The sequence below is a fragment of the Melanerpes formicivorus genome, unplaced genomic scaffold (assembly GCF_026170545.1).
Source record: "Melanerpes formicivorus ecotype bairdi unplaced genomic scaffold, bMelFor1.0.p_v2 SCAF_1, whole genome shotgun sequence".
In the NCBI taxonomy this organism is placed as follows: domain Eukaryota; kingdom Metazoa; phylum Chordata; class Aves; order Piciformes; family Picidae; genus Melanerpes; species Melanerpes formicivorus.
Window position 1 is genome coordinate 51,728,626 of NW_027142353.1, and position 23,687 is coordinate 51,752,312.

General features: G+C 39.2%; 1 protein-coding gene across 6 annotated transcripts in view; it reads right to left on the minus strand.

The window, feature by feature from the left end:
• The window catches only part of FRY (FRY microtubule binding protein), a 257,340-nt gene that overhangs the window by 101,874 nt on the left and 131,779 nt on the right, over nucleotides 1-23,687 (minus strand). For all 6 annotated transcript variants that reach the window (XM_068143156.1, XM_068143114.1, XM_068143147.1 and 3 more), the window contains 11 exons: nucleotides 20,105-20,244; nucleotides 17,656-17,746; nucleotides 17,183-17,262; nucleotides 16,993-17,073; nucleotides 15,287-15,455; nucleotides 13,256-13,348; nucleotides 13,063-13,161; nucleotides 10,295-10,396; nucleotides 4,449-4,552; nucleotides 3,867-3,975; nucleotides 2,892-2,978 (listed from right to left, as the gene is read on the minus strand). In XM_068143156.1, the coding sequence (XP_067999257.1) occupies nucleotides 2,892-2,978; nucleotides 3,867-3,975; nucleotides 4,449-4,552; nucleotides 10,295-10,396; nucleotides 13,063-13,161; nucleotides 13,256-13,348; nucleotides 15,287-15,455; nucleotides 16,993-17,073; nucleotides 17,183-17,262; nucleotides 17,656-17,746; nucleotides 20,105-20,244 (1,155 nt within the window). The remainder of the gene's footprint in view (nucleotides 1-2,891; nucleotides 2,979-3,866; nucleotides 3,976-4,448; nucleotides 4,553-10,294; nucleotides 10,397-13,062; nucleotides 13,162-13,255; nucleotides 13,349-15,286; nucleotides 15,456-16,992; nucleotides 17,074-17,182; nucleotides 17,263-17,655; nucleotides 17,747-20,104; nucleotides 20,245-23,687) is intronic.

Here is a 23,687-nt window from a genome sequence, read left to right on the forward strand (position 1 = left end):
TTTTTTTTTGTACGGTGAACTCATATCTGCATTATAAGCAGTAATGCATGCCCCCCTCTCAAAACTTTATTTCTAAGTATTTTCATTAGCACATAATACTTTTATCTTCAGGATAAAACACACAGATATGACCTGGAGTTTAGTAATGCATCTTAACTGGACTTTCAGTTAAACATAAATGTCCTAAGTGATCCATTATGAAAAAAGGTCAATAACCATCCCAAAAGGCCCCAGGCTTGAATGAAAAGTCTGAAATGGTGCTCAGCAATGGAATTGTAATGTAAAAACATCAGGAAGACAAGGCTAAGTGACCTGAGTGCCTTCTGGGAATTCATCAGAGGGAAAAATGCAGTCATGGCATTGCAATGAGTAGAAGAGAAGAATATTTTAAATTTCCTAGGAACATGTTCTAAAAACTCAGAGGCTGTGCTATTGACAGTCTCCCAGAGATGCATTTACCACAGTATCACAGTATCACCAAGGTACTGTGATAAATGCGTCTCTGGGAGACTGTCAGTAGCACACAGATTATGTATAATTTTTCTTTAAAACAAAAGTCTACAAACATTAAGGTAGCCCTGTTGTTTCATTAGTTTGGGACTTGCATTGCTATTGAAACCCAGTAAAATTTCAGATATTGAATTCATCAAGAAGATACGGACAATGTCCCTTCTCTGTAAGCCTGGTTTCATGCAATGCTAACACAAAACTGAGGGAGCTGAGGCTGCTTAGCCTGGAGAAGAGGAGACTCAGGGGTGACCTTATCACTCTCTACAACTACCTGAAGGGAGGTTGTAGACAGGCTGATGATGGTCTCTGCTCCCAGGCACCCAGTACCAGAACAAGAGGACACAGTCTCAGGCTGCGCCAGGGGAGGTTCAGGTTGGATGTTAGGAAGAAGTTCTATACAGAAAGAGTGATTGCGCTATGGAATGGGTTGCCCGGGGAGGTGGTGGAGTCGCCGTCATTGAAGGTGTTCAGAAGGAGACTTGATGGGGTGCTTGGTGCCATGGGTTAGCTGTTTGGGTGGGTTGATGGGTTGGACACGATGATCTTGAAGGTCTCTTCCAACCTGGTTTGGTTTATTCTATTCTAATAAAAGTTTTATTCTATTCTAAAACATCCTTTGCAGGACCATCCTCAGTCAATACCGCAGGTGACTGATGCAGAATGTGGTAGAGACTGCCTGACTAAGAATTCTATTTAATTTTGCTTTATTCTGTAGAAGAAAGGTGATAGCTGTGCTCAAAGTAAAGCTTGCCTTTCACTTCCGCTGCTTTTGACAGTGAAATGCTTCATCTACTTTTCCAATTTTTTATTTTTGTATCAAATACCATTTTTTGTAACTCATTCTATTTTACAGTATCACAGTACCACCAAGGTTGGAAGAGACCTCAAAGATCATCGAGTCCAACCTGTCACCACAGACCTCATGACTAGATCATGGCACCAAGTGCCACGTCCAATCTCCTCCTGAACACCTCCAGGGATGGTGACTCCACCACCTCCCTGACCATGTTTTAACATGTTACTGGAAAATTAATATAGATATATGTTAAGAGATGATCAGAAATTAATTTTTTTAAAATTTATTTTCATTCTATACTTAGTTTTCAAATGAAAATGTCTTCAGAATGATTATTTCTGAGAGAATTTTTTTATGACTTTTAAAATGTTTTTCAAATTTCTGATTTGTTTTCACCAGGCAAAGCACTACAAAGCTGACTCGTGACATTAGTGCTAGTGGAGCTTTCATAGTAGTGTCAGTCAGGGTTGGAAGGGACCACAAGGATCATCTAGTTCCAAACCCCTGCCATGGGCAGGGACACCCCACACTACATCAGGCTGGCCAGAGCCTCGTCCAGCCTGGTCTTAAACACCTCCAGGGACGGCACCCCAACCACCTCCCTGGACAACCCATTCCAGGGCTTCACCACTCTCATGGGGAAGAACTTCCTCCTGACATCCAGCCTGAATCTCCCCACCTTTCTGGGTCAGAATGGTAAAACTTTATTAGGAGTTTTTTCTTTTTATGGCATCTTCAATTCTTCTCACATCACACACTGTTTTGGTAAAACTGTTTTGAAAAACATTGAAATTGTTATAGAAAAATTATTTGTATATTATTTGTGTATTTACTTGTATATACTGTGGTCAATAGTTTTATTTATCTTTTTGTTTTCTACGTTTGTGCTACTCCACTTTTCACTAAGGAAACATGAAATAAGCATTAAAAATGTGGCATTTCACAGATCAGCGTTCCCAGATGTATTTTACCAATAAATCACCTTAAAGATTTGGCCTGAAAGCTGAATAAAGGCAACAGCACGCTTAGAATGTAACCAGAAAGGATATCACAGAATCACAGAATCAATAAGGTTGGAAAAGACCTCAAAGATCATCAAGTCCAACCTGTCACCCAACACCACCTGATCAACTCAACCATGGCTCCAAGTGTCATTTTTGAACACCTCCAGGGACACGGACTCCACCACCTCCCTGGGCAGCACATCCCGATGGCCAATTTTGGGAAGAACTTTCTCCTCACCTCCAGCCTGAACTTTCCCTGGCACAGCTTGAGACTGTGTCCTCTTGTTCTGGGGCTGCTTGACTGGGAGACGAGACCAACCCCCACCTGGCTACAACCTCCCTTCAGGGAGCTGGAGAGAGCAAGAAGGTCTCCCCTGAGCCTCCTCTTCTCCAGGCTAAGCAACCCCAGCTCCCTCAGCCTCTCCTCACGGGGCTGTGCTCCAGACCCCTCCCCAGCCTCATTGCCCTTCTCTGGACATATGCAGCACAACACAATGTATTTTAACTCAAACAAAACAAACAAACAAACAGAAACCACCACCAAGAACAACAAAAAACCACAAGGCAGATGCACATCATACCTCAGGGTTGAGACTGAAAGCTTTTGCTGGTTTTCCAACACAAAGGAAGTCAAAGATAATTTCTTTCATTGCAAAATCTAAACGTTCCTAAAAATAGTAAAAACAGTTTAAATCGTTAGGCTGATCACTTTTCTTTAAGGCAACAGGATGATGAAATCTGGTTTAATAAAGATTTATGTAAAAGGACAGAAGAAGAGATTTTCAGAAGTGTGCAGAATATATCATCAGATCTAAGCTTTCAACACAACTGTATGTTGACAAATTCAAAAATTTATGGCATTTAAATGGAAAATGATAAATTTTAAACACAAAGCTTTTAATTATTTCATTTAAATTGTGGCAATTATGGCACTAACATAGTATTTTACATAAAAGTAGCTTGTTCACAGATGGCACAGTTCAAGGAAGATTTTTAGCATCTGTTTAATTCATTCCATTCAGAGACTTTAAGTATGTGCTAAGTACTTTGCTTAATGGGAATGTTTTCTGAATTTATATAATAAAAGAGATGAAACTTCCAGCACTGAAGGTTAGTTTATTTTAGCAATTCCCATGTGAAATAATGAAAGCTAAATGTGTCAATTACATGCTCAACTCTGTTTTCCTCTGGCTTACTGCTTTAGAAGCAGTGTAACTTATTGTCTTATAAAGTATGAATGGTTCAGTATCAGGACAAATACGACCTATCATTCTGAACCTGACATACAGTCAGAGCCTGTCAACAAATGCATTTTCAGATTGCTGGCAATTCCAATAATTGACAAAAAGTGCATTTGAGATGAAGTGAAAATGGTTTTATCCATCTTCAATGGAATAAAGTTAATCAAAACCTGTTGTTCAAATGAAGTCTGGCCAGCTGTAATTTTATTATTGCCTAGATGACAAACACTGACAAGAGAGTTGCAAAACATTCTGACAATGGAAGTTCACTTATTATTCATTATTTGGAAAGACATATGCGTGGTTCTCCCATACCTGTGCAATAAACTGTATTATCTTCACAAAGATGTTTAGAGGCATGTCTCTTGGCACAACACCACGGGAACCTTTTGGGAAAAGTGTTGTGACGATAGTAATGAGGCGACTGCAAAAGAAGGGGGGAAAAAAAAGGCATTAGACATTTCCAGACTTCACTTACCATGAAATATAAACTGGAAATCCTACTCCATTTAGAGAGACTAGAATGTATTTCCTTTGAAATGAAAATGCATCAGAGTATCTTGTTCTGACCCTTTGCTACAAATTCAAGGTGATTATTTGCATTACTACATTACAAGTAACAATAAGCCAGTCAATGACATGCCACTACAAAAATATGCCTAACTTTAACCAGGCAAAGAGTGAAAAGCAGAACAACAAAAGCAGAAACAGGTTTATACAGAAACAGGTAGGAGAATAACTGACAGTGCCACAAAGGGAGCATTTTGTTGTGTGCAATTGAGATTTTTACTTCATAATAGGCACAGGTTCAAAGGAATTCAGAACAACTATAAAACCTCTTCACCCGCAACATCCACTCTACAAGACCTAATTATCATTACAAATACAGCATGTTACCTTTGGGTAGCTGTGTTGCTTTCACATTTAATTCTGATCATGTAAACCCACAGTAGTCTGTACAGAGATTCCAGTGCAACTCGAGCCATTTTGGGGTCCTTATTCTAGAGGAATATATAACATAACAATAAACTTCAAGCACACATTAGAAAGAAAGTTCTGCACTTCATGGACGTTAAGGTTGAGAGTTTTCATGATGACACTACAAAAAGACAGCTGCCCAGTACCCCATTCCTGCAGCTGCAGGGTGCTTATGCATCTGACCTGTCTCTCCTGGTATTACTTAAGTTGTTGAAAAACTCAAACAGCAACTTAGTTAAATTAGATACACATTACAATTTAAAATCTCTATTTGAAAACCACCTGAATTTGAAAAGAAAACCTAATCTTTAGTGGATTTTGTCAGTTCAAAAGATGTTGATCTATGGTGAAGATCTGACAGGAAGAACACACCAGATAAATAAATGTACTGCACATATTCAAAACTGAAAGGACAAAAATCTGTGGGTGCTAAAACTGGGCTAATTATCATGTCACCCAGGATCATCAGGGCTAAAATGGATTATCTGTCTGGATTGCTATTTATTTTTGGAAACTTCTGAACTAGTACAAGATTATCTTTGGGACTCTTTGGTCATATGCAGTTTAGTGTTTCTGTGGCAGTCCTAAGGGCTGATGAGGGTACCAGTGTATGCACACCACTCTGATGGCCTCCCATGTGTTGGGCTATCTGCTGGGTTAAACTTTAAAGGAATCCAGTACATTTCAACCTGACATAAGTTTTGTCTGGCCCACAGAACAAATCTCCATGCCATTTTTGTCTGCAGGCAAATGCTGAGTCACAGATCAAAACCACAGTTTTATCAAAGACACTGCAACAAATGCCATCAGTAATTCTTGAATGTGCATGGGTCTAGGTCCTGCAAAATGGAAGGAAGACAACCTAGCAGTGATACAGGATATGGCTCCAACTTTCAATGTGGCATCTGTCACAAGCTTAGAAATAGGAACAATGTCCTTAGGTTGCACTTTCCATATAGCTCCTTGACAACACATCTTAATACAATAAAGCTTTATATGAAGCAGAAAACATGTTTTTATCTCTTCCCCCCTTCCCCCCCAACTGTAGAAGCATACACTGGTTGTAGCACATGATTAGAATAAATAGTAAAAGGAATGCCAAAGTTTACATGGTCTATTAATCTTTGCAGGATTTAAAACCTGAAGCATTTGTTGCAATGTGTTTAATAAGCTGCTCACTTGCAATCCATTTTTCATTTGATATCATCATGTCAGTCCTTGTAAATTTCAGTCCTAAAAATTTGATTTCTTCACCAGGTGATGGAGCACATTTATCAAAGTTTATTCTTACCCTAAAACCTGCATGAAAACAGTGGACACTGTGGCCAACCAAATTAAGGTAACAAGATCTTGTGTGACAGAGAATGAAGTCATCCCTATAAGCAAAAGTCCAAACATTCCAGTGATGAGATTTCTCAACTGCTCTTGCAGTTGAACTGAGATGGAGGAGAAAAGTGCTGAAACCATTATCATTAGAGCTTCCTGAAAATATTGGACTAGTTTTCCATCAAAACCAGCAAGCTGTACAGCTGAAGCAGGATTGAGATGAAGATAGTAGAAAGCCTGAGAAATCCAAGGAAATCACGGGTATGTCCATGGGCAAGATCTGTGCAAGTGCATGGTGGTTGGGTGCCCGGCACGTTGGAAGCACACAGTGTTTCTCCCTTGGGAAAAGTGAGATGTCCACCAATTGAGCCTCTTCAGTATTTTGAGCATTTCTGTTGTCTCTCTTTCAGAAATTTCTTTTTCAACACCTCCACTTCTTCTTGTGTGATTGGCAGAGAAGTACCTGGACTGCCAGGAGGGAGGTCCACTTTCTTTAATTCTGCCATTTCTGTTTTCCAGTAATAAGGTGTTATGTCTGTCTCATGGCAACCAAAGGGATACTGTGCTGTTACTCATGAATTCATTCCTCAGATAGGCCTTGTTTGACCCATTCTTTGTACAGAAGTTCTGTACTTTGGGCACAAATTGTACTGGAGCTTTCTCCTTGTGTTGCGTGGTTTGGAGACAAGGAACTATTGCTCCCATTAAAAAAACAATTGCCTCTAAATAAAATATGGTACTTGGACTCTCTCCTATATAGAATTCCTGCCTCGAGTGCTTTTGTTTTACAAACAACATTTAGTTAATGATAAATGTTCCATTTCAATACCAAGATACTTATTAACTTTTACACTGCTTTCAACAGTATGATATGCCCTTTGGCCAGAATTTGGCTGGAGTCAACTATTTCCAGGTCCTTGATTTCCAGTTTCCTTTATTAATTCAAAGGAAAATTTTGTTTCTGTAAGATCAGAGATTCATCAGTTTATACTAAAATTAGAAATACAACTACAATATAAACTTCTTAGTTTTCCCAGCCTATGCTTGACCTTAATGGTTTGGCAAAGGAGATTGTATTCTATGGGATGTGGAGTCTCTTGAGAAACCTGATCCATTATGTGGTTCATGAGAGTACACACAAGATTGTGGAGTCCCACATACTGTCCTGGAGTGCACAACTGTCTGGCTGAACAGAAGGATTTCTCTTTCATGTTGATCTAGCTCTTGGACCAGCTGTGTGCATTTGGTTTAGGCTTTCAGATGTCACTTCTAACTGGTGATATGATTGTTTCTACAGTTGGGGCATCTCTTCCTCTGTACTGAGGAGTGGCAAGCCACATTTAGTCATGCATTCAGTAACCTTACCTTTCCCCCAAACCAAAGGTGAAATGTGCCACCAGACTAATTTACAAGTCCTATGAATATGACAATGAATTATAGGTGGCAAGTTGAATTCCAGCTTCATTTGATTTTCAACTGATAAGGTAGGAGCAACTGTAAACATTCAGTTTGGAAAAGACCCTCAGGATCACCAAGTCCAAACGATAACCCTACTCTACAAGGTTCACCCCTAAACCATATCCCCAACCACCACATCCAAACAACCCTTAAACACATCCAGGGATGGTAACCTCCCCGGGCAGCACATTCCAATGCCTGACCACTCTTGCTGTGAAATTTTTTTTCCAAATGTCCAGTCTAAACCTACCCAGTCACAGCTTGAGGCCATTCTCTCTTGTTCTATCACTAATTACCTGGGAGAAGAGACCAGCACCAGCCTCTCTACAATGTCCCTTCAGGTAGCTGTAGAGAGCGATGAGGTCTCCCCTCAGCCTCCTCTTTTTCAAACTAACTATCGCCAGCTCCTTCAGTTGCCTGATTTATTGTCCAGGCCCTTCACCAGCTTCATTGCCCCCCTCTGCACTCACTCCAGCAGCTCCACATCTCTCTTGTACTGAAGTGCCCAAAACTGGACACAATACTTGAGGTGTGGCCTCACCAGAGCTGAGTACAAGGGGGACAATCACCTCCCTAGTCCTGCTGGACACAGCAGTTCTAATCCAAGCCAGGATGCCATTGGCCACCTGAGCACACTGCTTGCTCAGGTTCAGGTGCTTGTTGATTAGGACCCCCAGGTCCCTTTCTTCCAGTCAGCTTTCCAGCCACACTTCCCCAAGCCTGTAGCATTGCTTGGGGTCGTTGTGACCCAAGCGCAGGACCTGGCATTTGACCTTGTTGAAGATCATCCTGTTAACATTGGCCCATTGATCCAATCTATCCAAGTCCTTCTGTAAAGCCTTCCTACTGTCATGAAGATCAACACTCCCACCTAACCTGGTGTCATCTGCAAACTTACTGATGACACACTCTATGTCTTCATCAAGGTCATCAATAAAGATATTAAACAGAAGTGGCCCCAACACTGAGCCCTGGGGAACACCACTTGTGACTGGCTGCCAGCTGGATTTAACTCCATTGACCACCCCTCTTTGGGCCCATTTGCCCAGCCATTGCTTTATCCAGCAGAGTGTGTGCTCATCCAAGCCACAAGCAGCCAGTTTGTCAAAGAGAATTCTGTGGGAAACAGCATCAAAGGCTTTTTGAAAGTCTAGGTAGACAATATCCACAATTTGTCTCTCTTCTTTTGAGAAAGGTTTATATTCCCAGCTGGCTCCTCACAGATCTTATAGAAGTAGCCACCTTTTCTAAAGCTTGTATAACCTCATAAAACCCAATAAAAAAGAAACAATGTTCACTTGATGAATCTCTTTGCAATTAAAGTTTGAACACATCTTCAGGACAAGTAAGTAATTCCCATACAAGTGGAAAGCGATCTTCAGACAGACTGTGAACATTCTGAAGAGCTATTCTAACAGTAGGATCATAGAATCATAGAATGCATCAGGTTGGAAGGGACCTTTGAAAGTCATCTTGTCCAAATCCCCTGAAGTCAGCAAGGACGTCTTTAACTAGATCAGGTTGTCATATGAAGAGAATCAATACAAATTGTTTCATTATGATGAAGTACAGCAAGAAAGCAACATCAAGAAAGGGTGAGATATATATATATATATATATATATCCTATTATCAACCTTGGGAATTCAACTTTTAGAAGCAGAGATACTTTGCCTCTGAGCTGTTTGCGTGTTCTGTCTATGCTGGTTGCACAAGTTTCTTAACCACTGGTTCACCAAGTAGCAGCTCAGAGTCCCTTCATTTGAGTTAACTGTTCTTAAACTGGCCTTTTCAAGTAGGCATAGGACTTTCATAGGGATCCACTTTAAGAATGGAATGGACATGAGCTATTGCACAAGAAGCATGAACAGTATCTGCTGGCCAGGAACTACAACAGGTTGCAATGCACAGTTAGTGTTAAACTTCAAAGATCTAACAAACATGAAGGAAATAGAATAGTTTAGGTTTCTTTAATGCAGCTCAGGAGAGTGAAACAGGTAATGGAATCAGTGTCCTGCAACTAATTTGTGGCAGCTTAGGCTGGGTGCCCCCTGTTACTGCTATGTAAGTTACACCTCTGGTGTCCTGAGTGTCCAACCCAGTAAGGTGGACACAGGAAATAGTGTATTTCATACCCATAAATCCTGTGCCCTATACATTTGTCTGCAAAATCATTCTCTTCCTCTTTCTTCCCTCTCTGCTCCCGTGGGAGATGCTCCCTATCAGGTAATGGCGGAGGAGTATCTCAATGCCTCTTAGACCTGTCTAGGTCTAATGCCAGGAGGAGAATGGTGGTGATGGTAGGAGGGCAGTCTCAGACCTGGCCAGCCTGAGACTAGCCTAGCGGGGGGTGGGGGGGTGGGGGGGGGTGGGGTGGGGGTGTGTGTGTGTGAAGAAAGAGCCCTGGGGGGTTTTGGGTAGACCCTCAGGTGGGGAGAAGGGAAGTGTTGGGGTGCATTTAGATGTTGTGTATGGAACTCTGTATGCTTTGGTATATCTTTGCCACTATGCTTTGTAGTCTCTGTAAAACACCAGTTGCTTTTCCATTTGAACTTCCCATCACTTTCCAATCATTTGTGTGAGCATCATTCTTTTGTCCCACTCGGGGCAATAGAGGATTTGTCTGGCTCTAAACCAAGACATAATTCCATTCTGATAAAATGATAACAAATATTTTGTTTGAGAATGGCCTTGTGAGAAAAAGTAAGTTGATATTGGGTGAGTTTTGGTATGCCACTCAACAACCTTGCCTGTTTCATTGCTGTTTGACTCAAGCTTGCTTTGAGAAAGAGAAGAAATTCAAACTAGGCACAAGAAAACATTTTGTTACTGAAAAAGTCTGCACAATTAAAGATTAGAAATAAAATTATGTATGGGATCTGTTAATACGAATCATCCTGTGCATTACCTAAAATGGATTTCCAACAGATCAATAGTACATACTGAAGTTTTAGTATAATAGTAAAACAAGAGGATACTAACCTTGAGATTGGATAAGCAGTTGTTGAGGAAAATATGCCATCTGTTTAAAAAGAACTGCTTCTGACTGACACAAAGCAGGCACGTTACCAATGGGTACAAAGCCTAAACAGGAAATGCATGTCAATAGAGCGTTGTTTGCATGCCCACACAACATAAAAGTAACTTAATAGAGCTGCTGTGAACTTTGAACTCTTAACTCCTCCATTTTGTGCAATACATATTAGACAACATAACATGTTTAGTACCATTTAAAAAGAACTTTGATGCTGTTACAGATATGTTTTTTGGATGAAATAAAAACAACCAAATAGAATAGAATAGAATAGAATAGAATAGAATAGAATAGACCAGGTTGGAAGAGACCTTCAAGATCATCGCATCCAACCCATCAACTAATCCAACCCACCTAATCAACCAAGCCATGCAACCAAGCACCCTATGAAGTCTCCTCCTGAACACCTCCAATGACAGCGGCTCCACCACCTCCCTGGGCAGCCCATTCCAATGGGCAACCAAATGTCACTTTATAACAGTATTCTATATCTGAAGACAGGCCACAATTTTACAGGCACATAAGGCTAAGTTCTGTCATTTACCTGAGAAATGCATGGAAATAACTAAACTTTATTATAATAACAACAGGACAAACAGAGATTGTTTGGATTTGTGAATGCTCAGATGCCTATTACTCTTCAAAGTCTGCAGTCACAACATTTACTGAGAGATGTGTCAAACACCCTAAAGAACTGTGCTAAAACACAGACAGTGCCTGGATCTGCTGGCAGTTGCATCTTGAGAAATGAAAGATAACAACAAGCAAGGCAGAACACAGAAGTTCAAATACTGGAACCTGTTCTCTTTGTCAACACACACACAAAAAAGGCTAAAATGCACCTATTTATTTTGAAACTGACTTTGCTATTTCCTCAAGGCTTTTCTGTTTCTGTTAATATATCATGTAAGGACTTATTAGTTAAAAATGAGTTAACTTTATCTTAAAGACCAATAATTTGCAAAATTAACTCTAAAATTCTAACTTCAGTCACAGCTCAGGGTATAAATACACCATAAATCCCAACTTCTATTCCTGTAATATGTAACATAAATTGTCTATAGCTGGGTTACACCTAGTTTCTTGAGGAAATGTCAAAAGTACACTCATTTTTATTTTATTCATGTCCAAAATACATATGGGAGAGGAGAACTGAAGTCTTCTCATGGAAAACTTTCTTACAATATTAACATTATGACTATAATAGTTTACTACTTGACAGGGTCACAGAGGAGTTTAGTAGCGTCCCAAGAGTGTCACAACTCATCCTAAGAAAAGCCATAGGAGGGGAAATACCATCTCCTGGGGTTTCCTAATTCTTTCCACTCACTAACAAAAGAACCTCAAGGACTAGCTTATGTGAAATACTTTTTAGGCAGAAACAGGTAAGATGAATGCTCCTATCCTACCTGTGTTTTGTGAGTGCACCAACTCACAAAACACTGATCTTGGAAAGGAAGATCCCCTTCAAACTCTAAAGAGTGCTTTCTTCCTGCAAGCCTAGCAATATGCACTGCAGTTATTTCTGTCAACTGTTTGCCTTTCCCCTCGTCCTCCTCCTCCTCAAAAAGTTTGTATTTCTAATCACACCCTCACAAGAATCCATTCTATTTTGTCACTTTTAACTACGTAGCCTCCAGTGTGGTATGTGTAGACAAGCAATCAAATGCAAAGCCCCAGCTGTGCAATCCTTTCTCAAGCACATAGTATTGACTTTGGCAAGTACAGCCACTAGTTTGGGGAAGCTCTATTTAGTGTAAAAACTGTATGGCAAAGCTCTTACCCTGCTGCAGTTTAAACAATGTTTTATCTACTCTGATGAATTATATAGAACCACACAAACACAATCAGAATGAAATCAGAAATCCATCCCAAGTCTCCCACTAATTCAAACTTTAACAGGACTGTGCCCCAGGGATGCTCTGACTCTCCCCTGGGACTGATAAAACTGGGCAGAGAGCTCAAGTACACTCTGCAGTCCTCCCAGCAGATTCAGCAGTCTTAGCAAACAGCATTTTCCAAGAGCACTGGGAACAGGGAAGTCTTTCTGACTTTCCCATAGAATGAGGGAGGACAAATGACAACTTTCTTTACTTATAAGGTCCAAGACTTCAAAACGGATTAGCTAACGTCACATTGCTGACATGCGCTGACCCAGTTGGAGAGACAGACTGCTTAAGGCGGCCAGCATCAAACTGACTCAGATCCTCATTTAATTCAGATCAACTCATGCTTCCAAAAATACACTGCAGTGCCACTGTTCATCTCACAGGAGAAAAATGAAATGGGGAGCTGCACAGTAGCCAAGTCACGGATTTGAAAGGGCATGTGTTATACATTTTTTTGGTCCTACAATGTATTGTTTAAGCCCCGTGAAAGAGTTGTTCCCACATGCCTCATTTGTTCTCGCTTGACAAGAAGTGAACTCTGTTATTTCTTCTCTCCTAATGTTTACACATAACAAGTATGAAAAAACGTAGCCATTTAATAATCACAGAACCAGAAAACATCTGCTTGATTCAGACTGATTTAGATCATATTCTGAATAAAATAAAACAAAGGTGGTCACTTCCTGCTAACATGGTAACTTTCCTTACAATAGAAATGTATTGGTTATAAAGCTGAATGTAGAAAGGAGTTTTGCAATTTCCCCAGAGTCCTGCTCAGAGATATTTCTGACAAACAATTTTAGCCTCTGCTTCTCAGCGTTACTAACCAGTGAGTGCTTCTTTCGTGAGGAAAGTTCAAGTGTTGTATCATACAGGCTTTCAACAAAGTTCCTCAGACAGGGGACATTCACTTCATTTTTAACAGCCTGAAAGAAAATGTCACGTTAATAAAGCACTATTTCACAAGGTGTTTTAGTTAATTTAAAGAAATTATGCAAACAACCTGAAAAATAAACTCACAGCAGCTACAGGGACAAGAATTTCAACAAACAGTCCTGCCAGTGCATGCTTGATATCTTTGTCTTTAACTTCAAGGAAATAATGTGCACATTCCTAAAACAAAACAAAATAAGAAACATAAATTGTGTTATCAGCTAGAATAAAGACCTGAAAGTGTTAGCTGAATGCACATCAAGTGTCAGTGACTATTTTTATCTTGCAAATCCTGTATTTTTCAGCAGGCACAAAGCAGGACACAAGTCAAGATCAAGGATCTGTTACTCTAAGTGCAATTATTCACAAACTCTCCACTGATTCCAGCTGTGTCCAGGGGTGTTTGGGGATGGAAAGGGCATTGGACTCAGGGGCTGACCTCATTCCTTCTCTGTGTAACCTTCAGGAGCCATAGTAGAAGCCCATATGGACCAATTCACACAATGCTTTCTGGTAAGATACCCAAGGCAAGCAACAATCTTACTGTAAACATTTGGGGATAAATGTCACTGCTAGGATCCATTGCAGATGAAGGGTCAACAGAGAACTGTGTTATGTGAGGGAAGAGAGTTGCGGCGCAAACCACCACAATTTCCAGCCTGCAACTGGGAATTGAGAGAGAAAGCAAAAATGTACTTTTGTCCCAAACATGCAGTGAACTACTGCCCACACAGCTGTGTTGCTCAGGAAGCAAGGGAGGGGACATAAGCATCCACCCACTTGTGTGCTTCTGAACAGCTTCTCTGAGGATGACAAATTATGTTGCTCCAGTTAATTCTTCACCTCTGGGTCCAAAGCCCAAACAGCCACTGACTTACAAGGAGGGTGCCCCACTGAACTCTTTCCTGCCAGTGTATGCAAACAAGTTCACACTTTCCAGCCAGGAAAAATTATGGTCTAATCAGGATTCTATATCACATGGATCAAGATGCTCCAGCCATCTCTGCCACACAACTGAAACCTCTATGCAAGCGCAGTAGCCTTCCTGAGCTTCCTTTGTACTCCATGGTGGAAGATCACACAGAGATTGTTCCTAAAGCAGAGCAGGTATGACAGAACTTGTAGCTGAAGAGCTGCACGTAGATACTAAAACTAAGACAAACTGCCCAAAGAATAAAACTGTATTTCACCAAACTGAGCAAACCTGTTTTTCCTAAATACACAGTGCATCTTAGGATGCATTGTAGTATATGAAAAACCCAAATTTTATGCTCAGATATAGCAGTCAAGGAAGGCAGAGAGACAGACATTGCGTACTACTATACAGAACCTTTATCAATGATTTTAATAACAGTGACACTGTATCCCAACACTGCTGTGCTACAAAGCACGTAGTCATGAGTGACAAAAAGCAGGAGAATAAAAAGGTTAAGCTAAATAACCTGCTGATCAGAACAGAACCCATTGTACATTACCAACAAAAGGGTGGACTTTTAAAGTGTGTAAACAGAAAGTATTTTCTTTTCCTTTATGAAATCACATCATTTATCAATTTAAAGCACTGACAATAGTCAAACTGTTCTCTGCACTAGTGGGTCTCCAACCAGGTGGATACAGAATGGATAAAGGGGGATGAAGGCATGGTGGAAGCAGAAGACAGATCCAAGGGAAATTCCACACAGCTTTTGTCTCAGTTCTTCGTCTCTTCCTCTGTGCTTTTCTCCATCAGAAGTTCCTCTCCTCTCTGTCAACTGTGTAAATGGCTGATTATTCACTTTGGAGGCAGTGAGCAGCTAGGGAGACATAACTAGTCAAAGACATAGGGCATAGAAAGGGTGTGGGATGGCATGGTAGAAAGCCTGGGGTCTACAGAACCACAGCTCTTTGTTGGTGGGTGAGATGTAGGGACTAGGGGTATATGGCTGATGAGTTGGAATGGAATAATACACACTGGAGACTAGAGACTGGAACACTGAGGTTCAGAACACGCAAAAATAGGTGCATACACATTTAGGTGTGAATAACACATGGAAAATCTACTGGAGTATTAGAGGAAGGATGAAGGGAAGCCCATTCTGAAAGGTCTGAGAACCACAGTTACGTACTTAAGAATTTTACCTGCATAAACTGAAGAGAAGCTTCAAAGTCCTCCACAGGATACATCTTAATGCGAAAGAATTTCATTCCCATTATAAGGCTGATAATGCTTTGAACTACATATGGGCTTTGCTCTTTATGCCGTAACTCTTTTAACTCTGCCATAAATTTCTTCTTTACAGCAGGAAATCTACGAATTCACATTGGTTAGTTACACAAAAAGCACACGTTAATATTTGAAATGTATTGTAAGGTATATAAATGGGGGAAACCTAAAGAAGAAACAACTGTGGTTATAGCATACCATGCCAGTCAGAATGTGAATAATGGGGTTTTTTTGGTTTGGTTTTCTTTAATTTCTGATAAACTCAGAAAATGAAGCATATAGCTTGATCTGAGTTCCTATAGATAAGCACATCTTTCGAATTTTACAAGTGCCTCTTTACATAAGAGCTAACAATATCATTAGAATAACCCTCTCATATGGTTTTAAAAAATCCAAGATGAAAGATGACTTTTTTTCCCAAGTACATGCAACTTTTTCCAAAAGAAAATGCTTTCATGATTAAAATGTTCCAGTAGGCTGTCCCTTCCTTCAGTTTTTTTAATAATAGCTACTGTAGTAACAATTAAGCAACAACTTGGGGTGGGTCTGTGATCATTTGTGATCTCCTCTACAAATCCAGATGTCTTATGAGGCACACTACCCATAAAAACAATATACAGGAAGATCATCCAACAGAACCTCCTATCCTTTTTGAGAGAAAATTCATGAAAAGAATGCAATTTTCCTGGGCATATATAGCATATAACAAACTTTCACCTCTCTATCAGAGGCAATAACAAAAGAAACAGGTTGGCAGGAAGAAGCCCTTTAAGGGCTGTAGCAATGCCCCTCAGAATCAGAGAAAAGCAGCACTTATGGAGAATAGGTGTGCTTAATTTTTGACAGTCAACTTGAAGCTTTGGATCTCTTTCTTGCCTCTGACCCAGACAATTTAGAAGCTCAGGTAAGGTTTTAGCTGAAATCTGTTGAAATTTGTATGATTTCCAGGAACTCAAACTCATTTAGTTACATCAAGCTAAGTTGACTGGTTTTGTAGAACAGACTCACTCTCAGCAGCACCAAGCTGTCAGCAGACAAAGATCACTGTGTTGCAGCACTAAATTTCACCCTCTGCATAATTTGTGGTGTAAGTTTATGATGTTATATTGGGTATGGAAGCTTCTGAATTTCTCTGCTTGCAGATGCAAAATTTAAGACCTGATCCTCAAAGTGTTTTATGTCATCTCCTCTAAGAAGTACAGTATTCAGAAGTAGTTGCATTCAGTTCTGAACTAACTTCTGAGGGACTTAAAAATCTTAATATGTTGGAGGAGAGCCATTTTTAGGCTTGCCCAGCTAAAGAAAAAACAGTACATAGAAAAACAAAACAATAATTAAAATAGATCTCTTCAGCCCTCTGGGCTTTCCACAGACGTCACTGCTGAGATAAGAAAAATAATGCTGCCACAGTTGAATTCATTCAGCATCACTGGACTAGATGCAGAAAGCCTGTGATTCCCTAGAGCCCTAATGCTCGAGAATACCTGGATGAATAGAGGGCAAATGAAATGAAAACTGCGGCACTATCTCTTAACAAAGTGAGAAAATCAGAATATTCATATGCTAAACAAGCAAGATGTCTCAGATTTATGGGGGAAGTATGATATTCAATTTTGCTTACTTTGCTTGAGCTAGAACACCTATTACTTCTGCATACAAATCCGCAACGATGTGCATATTTCCAGTGTTAGGACCAAGGTACCTAGCAAGAGACAAGAAAGAATTATTGGTTGAGAAATCATACTGCTTAAACCACTGCTAACACAAAACTACAAAAGAATTAATAAAACCTGTGTATCAAAAAGCCTTACCCTTCTTTGTACTTAAAGTGCTTGAAAGCCAGGTTAATAACATCATGTACCAAACCGTCTATAACAGGATGAAGTGGAATCTGAAAACACAAAATAAAACATAACGAGTACACATATATTACACTTCAAGTTGCATACTTTAGTTGCTAGCATTACTCATGGGTATCTTCTAGACAGAAATACAGTATTAGCTGAAATAGCATCAGATCAACAAAACAGCCGAAATGAGACAGCCATTTAAAGTTTATTTAGTACTGAAGAGAAATACTGCATCTCCAAAGACTTGGCAAAGTAAAGGCTGTATGAACACAGAATAACATGCACCCTAGAGGTGCAAGAGAGACAGCAGTGAACAAGCATGCAGGATTATGTTTTTATCAGACTATCAAAGATAGAAATAAGTATCCTATAGTTCAGTTCTATTGATAATTTCCATCATTTATTAGTTAACAGATAATTTAAGAACTCCATACCTGTTTCAAAACTTCTATTAATACTAATGAAAAAATAAAATCAATAGCCAGATCTCTTCTCTCCATTAAATAGTCTCTCTGCTGTTCATCACTGCAAAATCAAACCAGGAAACATAGTGTTTAGCAGATGTGTCATATTATACAACTTCTTCACTTACAGATAGCAAAGATCATCCAGTCCAACCTGTAACGGGGGAGTCTGTTCTACATTTTACATTGCACCCTAGCATTTCAGAAAGTCATGCACTGATATGTTCTTAAAATCTGAGGTAAGTAGACCAAATCTAACTAGTTAGTTTCACCTTCTTTCACAGGTTTAAATGTCACTCTCCTTTTCCTCATTGGTTGTTTTTTTTCAGTTTAAGATCAAGACAAAACTAAGGAAAACTTATTCCAACCTGTGTTTCATTTCTGTTTCCTTGCTGATAGCAGGTCTCAAACACACTTTGGAGGCAAACACAATAAATTACTTTGTGCTATCAAATTCATATTTACACTTGTGACAGATTTTGAAAAGTGCCTTAAAAGTACTGATAAATTCATAACCAAACTACATTCTCTTCCTAAATGTGTTCCAGTGTTATTTCTTCAACTTGGGCATCACTTGTCTAATGTTCAGACACATTCCTTACGCAGAACACCACAGAGGAATAAATGTATGAGATGAGTAGCTTGCAATACAAATACAAAAATACAAATACAAAACCCAGTCATTGGATCACCTGCTTATAATTTCAAAGCCAAATCTAACTAGTTAGTTTCACCTTCTTTCACAGGTTTAAATGTCACTCTCCTTATCCTCATTGGTTGGGTTTTTTTCAGTTTAAGATCAAGACAAAACTAAGGGAAACTTATTCCAACCTGTGTTTCATTTCTGTTTCCTTGCTGATAGCAGATCTCAAACACACTTTGGAGGCAAACACAATAAATTATTTTGTGCTATCAAATTCATATTTACACTTGTGACAGATTTTGAAAAGTGCCTTAAAAGTACTGATAAATTCATAACCAAACTACATTCTCTTCCTAAATGTGTTCCAGTGTTATTTCTTCAACTTGGGCATCACTTGTCTGATGTTCAGACACATTCCTTACGCAGAACACCACAGAGGAATAAATGAATGAGATGAGTAGCTTGCAATACAAATACAAAAACCAGTCATTGGATCACCTGCTTACAAATTCAAAGTGTACTGAAAGGATAACACAAAATACACAGTATTTTTGGTCAAATTCAATGTTAAAGGGACAGTTCTGCAGTCCATTCGAAGCAGTGACAACTGAGTTTAGTGAATTTTTGTTTTAATAAATTCAACACAATTATTATAAACATTAAGAGCTTCAGTGATTTCAGTTGTACCTCTGCTTATTATAAAACATACATTGAAGAGTTCTGCTTGATTGGCAATGAAATAAATTAATTGTTTTGGTTTTCTTGGTTTCACATTAACTGGAGAAAGGAATGGTTATGTCTTTCTGTAACACTATCACTTGACAGAATTTGAGTGGAGTTTGTGAAGATAACTATTTATGAGCAAGTGATCTGGTATCTAAAGTCAAGAGGTGGAGGCACTTCAAGGAAAGGATTTATCTCACACAAAAGCAGACATCTAATTGTTGAATCAAGCCTTCACATCTACTTCCACTAGAACAAAAAGTCAGAAGATTCCAATTCAGCTTCATGCCTACCTTGAAATCTGAAACTAAATTCTATCCCTTCATTCCAGTAACTACTGCCTAATTGCCTGTGCATTTCCAAACACCAGGTCTGCCAGTGTTGGTTCTGCTGCTGCTTCATTAATGTATGTAAATGTAGTGTCAAAGTGTGAAAAAAACCCTGAAAGCTTGAAGAATATACCTGTACCAATCCACCAGACCACAACATAAATGAGGAACAACCTGTTGCCTTATCGCTTGTGATATTATGAGATCAAAATAAGTTTCAGGCCCTTTATTTTTGTTTGTTTAAGAGCTAAATCAATGTTGCCCTTTTATTCCCTTTTTTTAATTCAGAATAGGTGTATGTGAAATTTCTATGATTAAGCAGAGTGCTGTATTAAAAAAACATACATCCAAGTGTCACAGAATTATTGCCTGCTCACATGAGTAAGGAAGACAGACATGGTTTAGACAAACCACAATTTAAATGACATTACAGCATCCAAAACAGCAGTAAGAAACAGGGTTTGGACTATCAGGAGCACAATTTTAAAGACACAATTACTCCATTCATCCAGAGCTGAGAAAAAAGTTCCAGAAACAAGCAGAAGAAGATGACAACAACTAGCAAACTGTGGCAATGCCAGCGACGAGCAGTGTGAGCAATCTGGCATTGCCACAGCAAACAACTGGAACATCACTGAAACATCACAAAAGCTGATGGGTGAAAGGTAATACATTTTACCTTAGAATCTGAAAATAATGTATGTAGACATATTCAAAATGATACCTTTTGGACTTAGTGCTTGTTCTTGGTCTGTACTCATGAGATTCATCTTCTATGCCATTTTGTCTTTTGTACCAATCAAACAAAGTGCGCAGGATAGAGGGTAGACAATATTCTGAAAGTGAGCTCATGGAATTTATTACCTATGGGGAAAACACAATAAATCAACAGGTGCTCAAGTTTCCCCTTCTCCTTAAAGACAAAACATGAATTCAATGGTTAGGCAAGTTCTTTCTTGTTTGAGCCCCACGGTGCAAACAGTGACTTAATATTCTGCATTTCCTGTTGAACCATAAGCAAAAACACAATAATGGGCTGCATGTTGATAGTGTCTTTCCACAGATGATAGTAAAATGCATTAAAATTCTGTATCACATCTTATTACATACCTGAAAACTATCTAGTTCTTCAAGGGGGGTAGTTTTTTTTAATTACACAATGTTGATTTGAGTTTTAGCACATTATAAGGAAAGAAAAAGTGATGAACCAGAGGTACTGCCTTCATGAGTTATATTAACTGCTGGTTACCTCTCCTGAAACTCAGAAATTGAGAAACCTCACAAGCACTGCAATAATCTTAAGCAACTGAATATGCAGATGGATCCATCTTACGATTAGGCTTAAGCACCTGATAACTTGGACTTCTCTTTTATCTATAGGAAAACATTTATGGCTTCCCATGTCTTTATGTGCAGAAATAAGCAAAAAAAACCCCAAGAAGTTTAAAACCAGTCCTTAAAAGCTCCTGATTAAACAGCTCTAGTGGCATACTGGAAAAGAGGATTACTGCTCACTGAGTATAAATCGTGTTGCCAATTACAGAAATGTTACTGAACATGTTACTACTGAACTATGACTGAAACTTCCTATTACAGGAAGCCATAAAGTTGCAAAATACTAGGAGATCAAAAGCTAGGGTGAAAAAAGTAATGATTATTATACAAGAGGATTATATATGTATTGCAACTGAATGCTTACAGCTATAGCATTTGTGTACAACTGATTAAAACAGCAATAAATAGGATTTGCAACCACCTCAAGATCATGCAGAGCTTGATCCTGCGCAGTGCTGAATAGTAGAAGCAGCACAGCATCACAGAATGTTAGGGGTTGGAAGGGACCTCCACATATCGAGTCCAAACCCCCTGTCAAAGCAGGATCACCTATGGCAGGCCGCACAGGAACACATCCAGGCAGGTTTTGAAAGTGTCCAGAGATGGAGACACCACAACCTCTCTGGGCAGCCTGTTCTAGTGCTCTGTCACCCTCACTGTAAAGAAGTGTCTCCTTGTGTTGAGGGGGAACCTCCTGTGTTCTAGGTTGTACTTGTTGTAACTTCATCTATCACTGGGCACCACCAAAAAGAGACTGGCACCTTCATCTTGACACCCACCCCTCAGATATTTATAGATGCTGATTCAGGTCCCCTTGAAGTATGTACTTCATGTCAAGCACACTAAGTCATTATCTCTGCCAGTTTTATTCACCTGCTCAAGTTTAAACCAGTATGTTTCAGTGCTTGTGGAATAATAATAGTGGTTAATGTCTCATATAAGACCAAGCTGTGTGAGCTCTGCGTCTAAGGTGAGCAAAACTGAGAGACTGAGCACCTCTCATATACTTTACAAATGTTACTAAAGCCTTACATCAGAACTTTTGTGGATGACAGTTAATTCAGATCAATAACTCTGATTCATTTTACCTTTTTTAAAGCCTCAGAATTTAGTTTTCAATAATGCTGTGGCCTAAAGTTAATGAGACACTTTGAGGACAAAATATAATTGTTCAGCTATTATGGCTTAAAATGAAATATGGAGCATTAGAAAGCTGTAGTAACTGCTTCTGTAAAAATTAAACTGTCTTTAAAAGTAATATTTCGGTAAAGTTTTCAATCCAGTGTTTCCAATATATTTATTACCTGAAATATGAAACAAACTGCTGTGTAAGTACCCTAGGCTCAATTCTCTCAAAGCCTTCAAGCATAAGACTTCAGATAAATACTTAGAAGACATGAATCACCTAGTGTTGGTGCAAACTCTTTACTGCCAGCTCACATCACATAGGCATTTCAGTTGCTTCTCTGTTGTTTTTCTGAAGCTGGTAGAACAATGGTTGTTAATTATGAGATGCAGTGAAAAAAAACTAGAACAGAATCACAGAATGGTTTGGGTTGGAAGGGACCTTTAGAAGTCATCTGGTCCACTCCCCCTGCAGTTAAGCAGGGACATCTTTAAGTATATCAGGTTGCTCAGAGCCCTGTTCAACCTGACCTTGAATATTTCCAAGTACTGGGCATCTACATCCTCTCTGGGCAACCTGTTCCAGTGTTTTACTACCCTCATCACAAAAAATGTCTTCCTTATACCTAGTCTAAATCTACCCTCTTTTAATTTGAAGACATTCCCTTCATTCAATCACAACAGGCTCTGCTGAGAAGTCTGTCCACAAGAAGCCTGAAAAGTTGTTTCATCAAGTCTTCCTGCATGCTTGATCACATATATATCAGCGCTGTTCTCTAAATCCCAACTACACAACAAAAAGTCAAAGTGATTCCTGTTAAGTCTCCTCAAGCCATACTTTCTCTGCTAAATTTACAGTGTGTGCCTTTAGTAGGGACAAAAGGTCAATATAGTCTGGTGTGGTGGTGGTTTTTTTTTAATCTTTCTGTCATTTCACTTTTAAGACAGGAAGGAAGGGTGGACTGGGCAAAGACCTGGCTCTCAGGGAACAGGAAGGGAGGGAAGTCTAGCCAGCGTGTTGGTTACTCAACCCTTTCATTTACTGGAAGTAAGTCCAGGAGTGAGATGAATTCTAGCTCTGTGCTGCTCCTGAAAGGGAGTGCACAGATGTACAAATATGTCCTTGTTGGACAAATGATCATGTTCTTCCATCATAGATGAACCACCTACTGTATAGCTTAGGGATAAGAAAGCTGCACAAGTAGGGAGCTGTTTAAAGCTGTGTTCACAGAGCATTAAATATACTTTATGTAAATGCTTAATATTTATTTTGGACTAATATCCAAGAACTAATTTAATGAAATTCAGCCCAGGTGTTTTGCTACAATCTATATACTTTCATAAAAGTCTTGCTATATTGTCAAAATACAAATATAAGAAATGCTTCCATTAATAGCAGATAGATTATTACTTTTCTGTTTCATGTATGAATTTCTATGTGCTTTAACAGCAAATGTATTCAAAACTGTGCTCAGCTTCCAACAGGATCATTAATGTCTTGGCTCTGCACTTTTTTTCATATACCATATGTCAGTCTGCATGTTAAATGTGCATTTTATTGTCATTTAATAATGCAGAGAGTTGATTTATTTATTGCAAATCTATTATTTGTCCAGTGTCTGCATATTCTGTCTTTGAATAGTTCTTGTGTTGATACCAATTAATGGACATTAGGAGTGAGATATGACGCTTTCTATCAATGCTACTGAAAGCATTTGATAAACATTGTTCAGCAACATTTAGGATACCCAGAGCCATGCAATAATGTCTTTCTTTCACACCCAATCTATATTTTCCAGTTTAGTGTACTTCTCAGAAAGTCATTTAATTAAAAGGAGTACTAACTG